This window comes from Vicia villosa, linkage group LG3 (assembly GCF_029867415.1).
Source record: "Vicia villosa cultivar HV-30 ecotype Madison, WI linkage group LG3, Vvil1.0, whole genome shotgun sequence".
Taxonomy (NCBI): domain Eukaryota; kingdom Viridiplantae; phylum Streptophyta; class Magnoliopsida; order Fabales; family Fabaceae; genus Vicia; species Vicia villosa.
Window position 1 is genome coordinate 23,120,487 of NC_081182.1, and position 14,221 is coordinate 23,134,707.

A 14,221-nucleotide genomic window follows, 5' to 3' on the forward strand; every position below is an offset into this window, starting at 1 on the left:
TTGTTGGTATTGTATATTGCACCAATAATGAGTACAGTAGAAAATATATTGAACAATTCGATGCTTTCAGGAGAAGTCCATAAAATGTCACGGATAGTGACTTTATCATCACATACTGCGTACTGAGAAACATAATTATTTTCATCCAAAAGTTTCAAAAGTCGTCGCATTTTGGATCTTGGACCCCTTATCACCATGTTGTCTCTATGACACTGACTGTATACATGCTTGATATTTGAAACACTTTCTGGGTGTTTCCGTTTCAAATATGCAAGTACGTTTTTCGGTGCCACTCTGATTAAAGACATATCTGAAATTAAATAACTTCTTTCTCCTCCGGTTTAAGTACGTTTTTTGGCGCCACTCTGATTAATGACTGGCTAGCTTTGTTTACAATACATGGTTATGTGTTCCAGAAAGCACATAATTTCCATATCCCATAGACGCTACAATATTCGCGCCATTTAAACAGACAACCACACTTTCTCGTTCCAATTTCATCACGTTTCAACTTTCGCATTGAGGGAACATACGTATCACTTCTCTCGCATGTCATTGTTACAAAAGCTTGTCTTCTATTAGAACCATTGTCAGACCATCCAATTACAATTTCAAACCCCAAATTCATGACTACCATGCAAACTCATTGAAGCACATGTTCGCGAGAAGTATACTATTCTTCATTTATAAAACGTTAACCAACGTCAATTTGTATCACTTTAACATCATCTTTCACTTTTTCCGGTTTAATATCCTCCTTATCTTCATGCACATCTACTTTGGGAAACATATTCGGATGAACCATATCTAAGAAGAAGCAAAACAACAACATTTTTAAAAACCAGTAATTGACTATTTCAGAAATGTATTTATGAAAAAATGTAGGTGAGATCAGTTCGAAAATGCATTTCTAAAGCAATGCGTTCTTTCTTTCAGCTCAAACTAAAAATCAATGCAAACAGTGAGGGATAAATGAGAAAGAAGCCATGGATGAATGGCTGAATATGAAGACGAAGAAGAAAGTAGAGAGAGAGAGCGAGAGAGAGAGAGAGAGAGAGAGAGAGAGAGAGAGAGAGAGAGAGAGAGAGAGAGAGAGAATGGTATTTAATTGAAATAGATTCAGATTTTATTATATTCTTTAACTTTTCTCTTTATTTCTACTTTATTTTATTCATGAAGATCAAGAAGGAAGTCATGAGATACAACTTATTGTTTATGGTGGCTTGTAGCAATAAACGAGATAGAAATCCTAACTTTATAATATAATAATTCAAATGAATTGTAGATTTTTTCTTATGTGTTTTTATTTAATGGTAGAAGGAAATAATTATGTTGTATATTTTTTTATTACAGGTGAACTTGAGTTGTCATTTACAGTATTACTTTTTGTGATTGTAGCTCCTTATGAGGCTATCTACTTTTAATATAATAAAGTAGAATACATATGAAATCCTATAATTATCCCTCTAATCACCATTTTGAGGGTGATAAACGGGGACATAGATGTAATTGCATCTCCCTTAATATTTTAATTAATAAATAAATTTTTTAATCATTTTGTAACCTTTCATTATCCCTTTTTTCTTTTACCATCATTATTAACGTGAAAAACTTTATTTGGAATTGTGCAATCTTTCTTGGAATACAGCAAAACCACCTCCACGCTTCTCCTCTTTGTAATCATTTTTTTTGCTTTCAAAACTTTCAATCTTCTCTCTTCCTCACTGCATCATTGTCATTGGTTTGTCTTCTACTATTTCTTATTTCTCTCAATTCTCTCCCAAACCCTAATTCCTCCATTTTCATTTTTTCTCCTCTGTCTTCATCAGAAATCGGCATCAAAGGTTGGGTTCTAAATCCCTTTTTCATTTTCGTTTTATTCATGTATTGTTTTTTGCTCCTTCACCTTCAATTTCTTTTCCTCCTTAACAACGAAACTCTTCTTATTCTTCTTCAATCTATTCATGTATTTGGTTAATCGTTCCTCTAATCGTTGATTTATTTGTTCCTTTCATATACTTGAGTCTCATTTGATTATTTCATCAAACCCTCGACCATGGTTCGTTAATCTTTAAAAATCTTATCTTTTTTGTTCGTCACTTTCGTTTTTGTTAATTTCATCTCATATTTGTTTCATTTTTGTCCTTTTTTTTTTTCAGTTGGAGGATGATTTGGCTGAAAGATGAAATGACGGCGACGATGAGCGTCGACTTTTCACCTTTAATTTGTTAGTTTTTTTTTGTGAATGATATTTTTAATATGTAAAAATCCTATTTTTTTCGTCACTTTCGTTTCTGTTAATTTCATCTCATATTTGTTTCATTTTTGTCCTTTTTTTTTTTGCAGTTGGAGGATTTGGCTGAAAGATGAAACGACTGTGTCGATGAGCGTTGTTGACCTTTCACCTTTAATTTGTTAGTTTTTTTTTGGTGAATGATATTTTTCATTGTTATTGAATATGAATAATAAGTCCATTGATTCCAAATTTTCACCAACAATGAATGATAACAGTGTTGTGAAGAATAAAAAGAAGAAGGAAGAACCCGCTTTCAATCTCACATGTTCCCAAAGTAGATGAATCTTTAAGCTCAACCTTTAAGCTCCAGTTGTCTTCGATTTGATCTGTTGCAGTTGTTGATTATAAAATCAGACATATGGTGCAAATAAGAGATGGAAGACAGACACCCTTCTTTGGGAAAGGAAACAACTTTCTTTTTCTGATTTGGACTGATGTATGCCTTTTCATTCATTTCCATTCATCTTCTCTTTCAATGCTCTTATTTTCTATTTTTCATGTTTTGTATAGATACACTATCTGTTTGATAAAATGTTGTAGAAGATTCTCACCAACATTATCATGCTTTATGAGGTTTGTCTTATGATTCTTCATAGAAGGTAAGTTTGTGATTTATAAAGAAGTCTTAAAATGGCCAAATTTCAATTTAACATAAGTAGTTACTTCTTAACATGTAATGTAATTATGATCGAGAATTTCAATTTGTTTAGATTATCTTTGGTCTGGTGTGCAAATGTGCAGAATTGCTGGAGTACAGCACAATTTTATGATCATTAAACCTTTGTTGTTAATTGTTGTTGTTTGGTTGTGAGAAGAACAAATAGTTGTTGTTTACGATACAGACATGTTGAGATGTTGAGATGAAGGGTGAGAAACTAACTGAAGCAAAAGAAGAATGAACCTGTTTGAGAAAGAGAAAGGAAGCATGAAGAAGGAGAGGAAAGTGTTGAGTGTGTAATATGATGCAAGTGGAGAGAGAGAATTAATTTGGCCTAGTTTATTGGAAATAATAGAAATCAATCTTAGAGAGAAACAAGGAAGGAGTGAAACAGCTGTTGTAAGTGGAGAGAGTTAATTTGACTTAATCTTTCTCATTAATTGCAGTTTATTGAGAATAATAGAAATTAATCTTTTGGGAATAATAGAAATTAATGTTAAAGAGAAACAAGAAAGGAGTGAAACGACTTCTTATATGTAAAGAAGAAGAATTGAGTTTAAAAAATTTGTATATATAATCATATCATATTTGAAATCAAATATTTTTTATTAATGTCTCTGTTAATGTTTTTGTAACACTAATAAATAATTTGACTACAATTATTTGAAACTTTAATATATTTATGTTTTTTTACCACTAATAAATTCATACAAATTATTCACTTCATACTAATTAATGGTAGTATTTTTCTTAGAAATTCATTCTTTTTATTTTGAAATAAAAGATATTTTGTAATTTTTTAGATTTTTAGAAAAGATTAATAAAAATATGGAAGAAACTAAAATAAAACTTATGATTTATTTAAATAAAAAAGATAAATATCTCACAATTATTTTATTCTCTAACTATATTTAATTAGATGGTATTTGTGAAAAAAATAATCTACAACTTTTTTGAATTTCAAGATTTTTGAGCGGTTCTTTTTGCATACAACTTCTTTCAGTTAATAAATAAAAAAATATTTATATGATTAATAAATTAGTAATTCTTATTGTTTTAGTATATAATCAATAAATTATTAAATTTGTATTAAATATTAAATTTGTATTACATAGAATGATATTTCTTGAGACTGATTTATCCACAAGTTCTCAAAAGGTTTTATTTTTTCTCTTAATAAATAATAAAAAATATTGATATGATTAATAAATTATTAATTTATTATCCAATATGCCAATGGGTTTTAGGTTACGCAAATTTGGTGATTATTATCATGTCGGTAAAATTTGAATAATTTCTCCTAAGAAAAAGCAAACAATTAATTTAATATATTTTATTATCATTCAATTTTAAATGTTAATGTAATTTCACAATAATATATAATTTTTTATTGAATGACATAATATAAATTTTTTTTGGTACAAGAGAGGGTCAGCTCAAAAAAAAGAAATTACAAAGCTTTATTATTATTTTTATTATTTATAATAAAATGTTAATATTTATTCTAAAGAATGAGATAATATAATTTTAATACATGTAATATAACTTTGTATTTTTTATAATAAAATGTTAATATTTTTTCTAAAGAAATTCTAAAAATATTTGTTTTTGATTAATACCGTAAAAAGAATTTATTTACTTTCTATTAAATATAATAGATCTTTTTGTGTCATATCTTTTTGATTCCATTTATGACTATATCTTTTTATTAAATACTAATTATAAAATCATATTAGTATTATTGTCAAAGTTAATATAATATTATACCCTTAATTATAATGGCCTTGGTATAATTCCCTTAATTGTAATTTTTTACTAAATTTCTAATTAATTTTCAAAATAATAAACATTATACCCTATATAAGGTAAAATTTCCATATATCAAGGTAAAAGAGGGGCTAATATTATATTCCAACTAATGTATTTGATAAATGTAATTAATACAGGTATTCAAAATGTAAACAAAATTTTTTAATACATATATTCCAATATATTTGATTATTGCAACAATGACTCTCCGTATTCAAAATCCAAAATAATTAAACTATAATTTACAGATTTTATTATGATTATGGCCCATTGATTTTCCCAAAATTTAGTTCCTATCTTTACAAAATCATTAGTTCCAATGTCCATTTATCATTATCATTTTGGCTTAGGAGACGTAAAGTCCCCTAATTTTTCATTAGTTTCTTTGAGGTTTGAAGCTTTAATTTTTTTATACATGTATTCCAATTTAAAATAATAAAAAGGAAAATCTTTTTTATTTTTTAATACATGTATTCTCATTAATATATTTCATTATTACACTTCATAGTCAAAATCCACAATAATTCATCCTTATATTAATTGTCGTTACCTTAACATAATGTAATTAATCAAAAATTTATTTCGTTGATATTTTTTGTAAGGAGACTATAGTAATACCTTCTCATTACATTTATGATTTCAATTTTTGTACTAATTTTAGTATTAACATTTTAATTATTATTATTATTAATATTTATTTTTATTATGTTCCAATTAATGTGATTAAACAGTTATTTTTTGTCTTTTATTATTATTTTGTTATGATAAATGTGTGTTAATAATAAATATCTCAATTAGATTAATAAAATAATTATTTTAATTGTTTGTGTGTCATAACAGCTGTAAAAAAATCATTTATATTCTATTAAGTAGAATGCAATTTTTTTGTGTCGTATCTTTTTTATTTCATTAATCAATATATTATTTCCATTCAATTTACTTTATGGGAAAAGCTAACATGTGCCCCAAGGGCACAAGTTAATGATATATTTATAGAAATGTTTTTTTGGAACGCGTGCATTCAATGTATTGAAATTTTAAATATGACTCTATTACATTTAATTACATTTAACTTTTTCTAATTATAGTATCCTTAACATATGCCCTTAGGGCACACGTTAGCATGACCCTTACTTTATTATATATTAATTAGAGGTTTATTTTATACATTTTCTACAAAAATATTTATGGTAATAGTTCGAAAAAAAATTATGAATTTTTTTTATGATCCAAATATTTTTATTAAGATAAATGGAAGATATTTATATGACAATCGTCATTTAAGATATTTATATGACAATCATCATTTAAGTTTTTTTTCTTCTTTTAATTCGTACATATTTTTTGACGGGCCGACAAAATATTTAACTAAATTGATTAGATATTAGAGATCATATGTTTAATGACTTCTAAATTACTATATAACACAATCTCTTCATTCTCAAAAATAAAATAAAATAGAAACACACAATTCAATATCTCTCTTCTCTTTAAGTTCATGAAAATAAAAGATTTGAATGTAACATTTTTTTAATAGGACATGAAGAATATTTTTATAAGTATTTAATAGTTATAAATTATTAGGAAATTAAATTACAATTAGGGACATAAAAATTTAAAATTGGGATTAGATTTTTCACACGTAAAAATGGAAGGATAAGATTTCAGTTTAAAATTGAGATTAAAATTTTCTCACGTAAAAATTAATTAATTTACTTACCAAATTCGATTTTATTTTATTTTTTATAATTTACTTATCACATTCAATTTTTCAAAAAAAATTCTTTTAGTTTTTCAACCATTGTTATTTATACAACTTAACTATGTTTAAATTTATTTTATATTAGATGATAAAATCATATAATATCAACAGAATCTATAAATTTACAATACACAAGAATTTAAAAATTATAGCCATACTCGATGGGCTGAACCTATTTTTTTGACGGGCCGACAAAATATTTACTTAAATTGAACAGATATTAGAGATCATGTGTTTAATAACTTCTGAATTACTATAGCATATAACTTCTAAATTACTACACAAATTTAACAAACATAATATTATTTAATTTATTAAATCTAATCAAATTATTAAACCAATAAGTTTTTTTGGTATATAATATATTTTATTTTATAATATTTGTTAATAAAAATTACAGGCATACCCGGCGGGACAAACATGTTTTTCTACCATATATTTGGTTTAATAGCAATTAACAAATCTATATTTATCCTGACAACTACTACAATTTAATAAATTAAATTAATATTTGTATGACAATCAACATTGAAATTTTTTTCTATTAATTCGTATAAATTAATATATATTTTTTAATCATAATTATATAATATTTATTTAATATTTATCGACTTTACGTGACCCGTGCGAATGCACGGGTCCTTTACTAGTTAGATTAAGATAAGAAAATCCATGTTTTTGGGGCCATTGAACTGTTGTCAACTTTATCATATTTATGAAAATAAAAAATTATATTACATGATTATTCTGTTGATCAGGGATACAAAAGAATATGTTGCAATTTCTTTGTTGATTGCATCATATTAGGCTTTCCAGCATTTCTTAAGAACAGGCTTAGAGAGATAATTTAACCAAGGTTCAATTGTTGCCACCTTAGCGGTCATAGGTATCATTGTTGCGTCTGTTATGCTTCTTATCTTAGTTGGGTCTGAATGTTGATATTGTTTCAATATATTATGTAACATGTTTGACACTCAAATCATTTACTTTCTACTTGCTAATTTAAATAATGAAGTTATAAGAGATATTTATATTATAAATTTGTGTTTAGAACATAATTTTCTATACATACTTATATAGTGACTTAGCTTATATCATTTAACAATTGAAATTGTTGTATTCTGGTTCTACCTATAAGAGTGGTTATCCAAGTTGATTTTCTAGAGATTCTAGATCATGATTCCCTGCATTCAAAATTTCACACCATTCACACATTCAAATAAATCTGCACCACTAATGAAAAATTCATTGGCTCACAACATATCATATCAATCCAAATCCCACCTGTCCAAGTGGACTTATAGCTGTCAATTGTCATTTTATATGACTCATAAAAGTTTAGCAATATTGCAGAAAAATTATAATTAATTCAAATACTTAATCGGTGTTATTTTTATAAATGATAACATGTTTATTATTAATTCAAATATTTTTATAAATTAAATTAAAATTACGGAAAAATATATATATTGTTAATTCAAATATTTTAATAACTTAATATATGATTTTAATTTGTCAATTTCAAATTTTATTTGTTAATAATATTTTTGATGATGATCAATAATAGAAATAAATTTTTTACCATATCATAAGTTATCATTTCTTTTAATAACAAAATAACACAATTATTTTTATTCAATATAAATATTTGAAACTTCAAATTAAATTTTAAAATACGATATGATGTTTGTTTGAAGTTTTAATAGTTAATTAGGAAAATTATATTTATTTATAATTTTAATAAATTTTGTTTTTTCTAATATAAAAATCATATGAAAGGGAAAAAAATGAAGTTATTGATAAAAATTGAATAATAACGAAAACAAGTTTACTATTGATTCAATTATTTTAGTAAATTATGCCAAATATATTATTGATTCAAATATCTTTATATACGAAAAAATTAGAGACACTAATTTATTATCTCTTTTAAAAATAATGAACTTTTTGCTTAAACAATTTTCTCTTTCTATCATTTCATTTTTATAACATTTTAAAAAACAAAGGCATGCATACCACATTAGACTATCTCCAATGGTGCAACTCATTTTTTAGTTCTTTATGAGTCTTACTAGCCATATCATCTCAAAATAATTTATTTAATTTTTATTTTATTGATGTAATTCTAATGGGTCTCATAACTTTACCTCATAAAATAATTTGATTGGGTACCACAATATTTTACTAGTTGCATTGCAATGCAACTCTACTATGACATGGCAAATTGTTTCAATATTTAATTATTATATTAATGTCTAGGTGAAGAACTCAAAAGAAAAATACTACCATTGGAGATGCTCTTAGTATCTCTAGACGATTCCGTTAGTGTAAATTAAAGGAAGAAAAAGTGATCGTTCTACTTTAAACTTTTAAAACAACAAACGAAAAAGGAAGAAAAAAAAAAAAACTCTTCTAAAAAGTGACATTTAAAAAAGTTTAGAGGAGTTTAAAATATTTTAACATGACAAATATAATAAACTTTATATAAAAAGAAGTTATAGCAAACAAGGTGAAATCTTTAAATATTTTTTATTTATTTTTTAATTTTTATTTAACAGAGTATTTAGTATTAAAAAATTATATTTAATAAAATTGTAACAATAAATTATATATCAGATGGCTTTAGTTAGATTTTCTTCAATTTAGTAATAGAAATATTTTATTTATTAAGTTAAATTACAGTTTTAGTTCCCCTAAATTATTCACGAAATTAATCTCTCTTTATTTTTTCAAACAGTGTTGATTTTTCATTGTAATTTTTGCTCAAAAAAGTGTTGATGTGTAATTATTTTAAATTAAATAGCTGGCACAAAGAAGATGACATGTACATTATTATTTGATTATTCCTTTTTTCCATGTCATTTTAAATTATTTATTAAAGATAATATATTTTTTGGTGAAATTATTAAATATGAAATTATTCAAAAATACAATAATAATTTTTAAAAAAAAAATGAGACTTAAATCTGGGTTTGGAAATCAATCAATCTCATAACCCACACAATAGTCATCATCATCAACAAATTTCTTTTCTTAATGATCTTCTTTGTCTTCTCCATTCACCTAGATTTGCAAGTCCATGCACAGAAACACAAATGTTTATGTTTAAGTTCTTAAACATATGAACATAGAAACACAAAATCTTGATTTAACACTAGCATACAACAAGGCAAAACATTATCTGCATCAAAAACCAAGATAAAAAGAGAATCCAAAAAATACAGAAAAATTATATAGAATAAAAAAATCCAAAAATTCAGTAACGCAAAACACTAACAACCGCAACAAAAATCAGAAAAAAATACAATTGAAAATACAGAAGAAAAAAATGTGAAGGACAACCAAACAATAGTTTGTCAATAATTTTTACTCTCAGATCTATTAACCACATAATCAAAACAACCAAAGAGTATAAATCAATTTCAATATCCTACAAATAATCATAAACAACTGCATATGCAGAATCGTAGAAAAAGAAGGAGAAAGGTCATATTTGTCCATGACATTATAAAAAAACAAAGAGTCTATATCAATTTCAATATCCAACCCATTGCATGTAAACAACTGCAGAAGAAGAATCCCTGAACAAGAAGGAGAAATGTCAAGGAATGGAAGGAAATAATCCATTCTAGCTCCTCATTCCATCCTTGACGGGTGTGATTTATATTAAGCCAATCTAGGATCTTGAGCCAGATTTGCTTAAGTTTGTTTCAGCTTTTTTTAAAAAGGAACTTTTATAGTGTTATATAATTTTATGTAAATAAATTTTTACAAAAACTTTTTTTTATAAAAGATTGGTTTGAATAATTTTTCTTAAAATATTAATTTAGATATTTTATGATTTTGAATGTATTTCAAATAGTTTTTATAAATATTATTTTAAAATACAATTTTTTTTTTAAAATTGTAATTTCAACTGTATTTTGATCTTTAATAATGTATGTATATGTCATATGATGTCAAAATTAATCATCCAATTTTAAAAAAATAATATAAAAAACTTAATATAAAAAACTTATAATATTTTGAATAACCGTTTTATAAAATTCATTTTTGAAAATAAATAAAAAATCCTTTTTTTTAAGTCAGAACAAGCAGCCCTAAATCAGGTTTATTTTAGAAATAAGAATGTCATTAAAAAACCAATTATTATTATTTATTTCACATTGGAATAAATTGATGCTTCAATTTTTGATGTAGTAGTAACCTTGATTTGGTTTGAGATTAAGATTTGAATCATTAATTTTTATTTTTAAATTAATTTCTGAATTTTAATTTATTATTTATAAGTTTTTTAATTATTTTCATTTAATTTAACAAATACAATAAAACAAAAAATGATGTGTAAAAATAGGATTGGTCAACTAACATTGAAGTGTCATTCTACTCACGTCAACTATTAAAAAATTACAGATCAGCACTATTTTGACAAAAATATAAAAGAGAGATTATAATTATTTACAAATAAAATAGAAGAATTAATTCTGTAAATAGAACATAATAGGGGAACTATAACTATAATTTAGCCTATTTATTATAACACAATTCATCTCTTTAATCGATTTACTTTAAATTGTTAATTTATATGTATCAATAAATTATTGAACTTTAAATCAACAAATCACACTCATCTAATAAAACTAAAAATATCAGTTAACCTTCCTCGTTCAGATTTTAAATATTTAAAAATTTAATAAAAAATATTTTTAACTACTTAATTTCAGTTTCATGAGTATATAAATTTAAATTAAATTAAATTTATATTTTATTCTCTCTCTATATCATAATATTTATTTATTTTTTTTAAAGTTATTCTAAAATAATTGTCACTTTTATTTTTCAATACATCTAGAATACTTATTTTTCAATTATAACCTCCAATTAATATTATCTATATCATTATCAAGTTATTAATATTTCTTTTCTATTTATGATAATATATACATATCAAAAATTAATATGAATGATTGTTTTTTGTCCATTTTTAATTTTAATACTTGTGATATCTTTTATGAATATTAAAAAAATTATTATATAATTAACATACATTAATAATTTATCTGTGAATATTAGTAAATTATCTTTTATAAATAAATATATTAAATTTTGTTAAATTTTGTATCAATAATAAATTGATAGTCAGCTTTGAAATTTCCCTTCTTTTAATATTATTGTGACTTTTGTTAATTATTTAAAATAAGATTGTTTAAAAACTATACTATCAAAATTAGTTAGAAAAATATATTTTCTAGGTTTTCAAAAATCTGGTTTTCACTATGTATACCACTTTCCCCTAATTCATGTGATTTTAACCAAAAACAAAAAGGCACAACAGAAAATTGGGCGCTTCAAAATGCTGTGAGTATAAGTAATTCTTGATCGTTTTTCATTAAATGTTCTGTTACGTATTTTTTTTTTACAGTAATCTGTTTTTAGTTGTGATGTTTATGTGAAACAATTTGGTATAATTTCTTGAATGTTACGCAGAAATTTCTAGTTTTCTTGTTATCCTACAAATGTCTACGATTTTGGATGATGATGGTCGGATCAACAGTTTACCCGACAATGTCCTATGCCATATACTCACTTTTCTCAAAACCAAAGAGGTCCTTGCTACAAGTGTCCTTTCTAAGAGGTGGATTGATATATGGCGTTCAGTTCCTGCACTCATCTTCTATGATATCGAGGTCAATAATCGGGAAACTGATTCTCGCTTGAACGAGCTAGTCTACTCGTTTTTACTCTCAGTTGATTATATCAAGAGTTGTAAACTCGACATTTTGTATGATCATCATCTTGGCCATCTTAGCTTTCCAAATGTCATCAGGTGGATCAATGCCGTGGTACAACGCCGAGTTGAGTACATTAAACTATGTATGCATATAATCGCTGGTGATGATCGTTTCAAATTGCCCATTAGCATTCTAACTTGTCGGACCCTTGTTGTTCTCAAATTGTATGGGTTTTATATAAAGGATTTTTCTTCCGTTAGACTCCCCTCCCTCAAAACCCTTAGTTTGGATGAGGTTATTTTCGTGAATGTTCAAGATTTCTTATTGCTTCTAGCTGGCTGTCCCAATCTCGAGGATTTACGGGCGAGGTATTCAGAGTTTCTCTCTGAAGAGTTTCTGAGCTGTCAAGAGCGTGAAAGTTTAAGCTTAAGCAAGTTGGTCAAAGCAGATTTACATAACACTTTTTGTCACTTTCCTTTGAAAGCCCTTCGTAATGCGAAGCATTTGATCCTAGAAATAAACGAGGTTTGAAATCTACTTTGAACATGATGCTACATGATTTGTATCTTTGCTTTTGGAATTTTGACCTTAATTCTTACCACATATCTTGCTATGTTTTTTATTTGCTTAGGTGCGCCGGGGTTGTGATGAGATTCCCACCTTTCATAATTTGACCTACTTGGAACTTTGCTCTATGAACTGTAACTGGAATTTGCTGTTTCAAGTGCTCAAACAGTGTCCTAACCTTCAAAATGTCCGGCTTTGTCAGGTTTGTTATGTTTATGGATCATATTTGATTTATCATTTGTTAGCATGACTTTGTTATTTATTTTGTTTTATTCAAATTCATAGTACATATTCAGAGAGATAAAAGATGTAGAGCGAAATTGGGTGGATCCAACATTTGTTCCGCAATGTCTTTCATTACAACTTAAAACCTGCCACCTTGAGTACTTTTCAAGCCAAGAAGGTGAGTATCAGCTAGCAAAATACATTTTGAAAAATGCAAGAGTTTTGCAAACTATGACGATCCTTTGCAGAAAAGACCTCAAGAGAAAAAGAAAATTAAACTTATGTTCAAAGGCCTCCCCTATATGTAAAGTTATTGTTAAACTAGGACGACTTCCGTTCCATGGTTGGAAACATCGAATTTGACATCAATTGCTCCTTCAATAATCAGTATGCCTGTGAGAACAGAGATGAGAATGAGAAGCAAGATTTTGATTTCTCAAACAATTTTTTCATCACTAATTTTTTTTATTGATTGAACCGTGAACCTTGTCTCAGTTCACATGTTAAGCTTTGTAGTACTGATAAAATTAGAAATTGTTCTGCCTATTTTTAAAGAATCTATATTTTTCTACTTTGACTTCAACCTTGTATGATACTGACTTTGTATCAAAGGTGGTAGTAATATTTTCTAAGGAATTAAACTATGGTTACATGTTATTTTTCTTACATATTTTTTATGCTGCAAGCAAAGTTTCATGGTTTGTTCCTTACATCTTATGCTCTTTTTTAACAAAATTTTGTACTAAGTAGTTCTAGTCCCCTCTCGATCGCAGTTGCGAGGGACTTGAAGTTCTTCCACTTGGGTTTGAATGATAGCTTTTCTTTTAGTTATAATTTGACTATTTCTACTGAAACACCTCAACAATCATACATTAATTATTATCTTCTATTAACTTAAGTAGCCCCTAATTCAGGACACTAGATTTCGCTTTTCTTGTTGTCCTACTTCCAAAAACCATGGCATTCATTTTCCCAGCAGTTACTCCAAGGGGCATGAAGTTTGGAAATGATCATGATGGTATTGTTTAGTATGACTACCCTCTAGCAGTTTGCAACTGATGGTGGTTATGACTATGCTCCAGCAACATAAACTCAGTATCTGTCTGATTGATTTGGGTTCAACTAGCTAGTATTAATTGCTATCTAACTAGTTATATTGACCTTCTTTTTGG

The 14,221-nt window shown here is 26.2% G+C and overlaps 1 protein-coding gene across 1 annotated transcript; it reads left to right on the forward strand.

Moving 5' to 3' along the window:
- Nucleotides 1–11,737: 11,737 nt before the first annotated feature.
- On the forward strand, nucleotides 11,738–13,627 carry LOC131660653 (F-box/FBD/LRR-repeat protein At3g26920-like). Its single transcript, XM_058929939.1, has 3 exons — nucleotides 11,738–12,782; nucleotides 12,889–13,026; nucleotides 13,110–13,627. The coding sequence occupies exons 1-3, from the start codon at nucleotides 12,042–12,044 to the stop codon at nucleotides 13,410–13,412; spliced, it is 1,182 nt and encodes a 393-aa protein (XP_058785922.1). The 5' UTR covers nucleotides 11,738–12,041; the 3' UTR covers nucleotides 13,413–13,627.
- The last annotated feature ends 594 nt before the right edge of the window (nucleotides 13,628–14,221 follow it).

Excerpts from the sequence above, each read along its gene's own strand:
- LOC131660653 (XM_058929939.1), top strand. The coding sequence starts at position 12,042 with ATGTCTACGATTTTGGATGATGATGGTCGGATCAACAGTTTACCCGAC. Across the intron at positions 12,783-12,888 it reads TGATCCTAGAAATAAACGAG|GTGCGCCGGGGTTGTGATGA; the intron begins GTTTGAAATCTA and ends TTATTTGCTTAG. Across the intron at positions 13,027-13,109 it reads AAAATGTCCGGCTTTGTCAG|TACATATTCAGAGAGATAAA; the intron begins GTTTGTTATGTT and ends TCAAATTCATAG.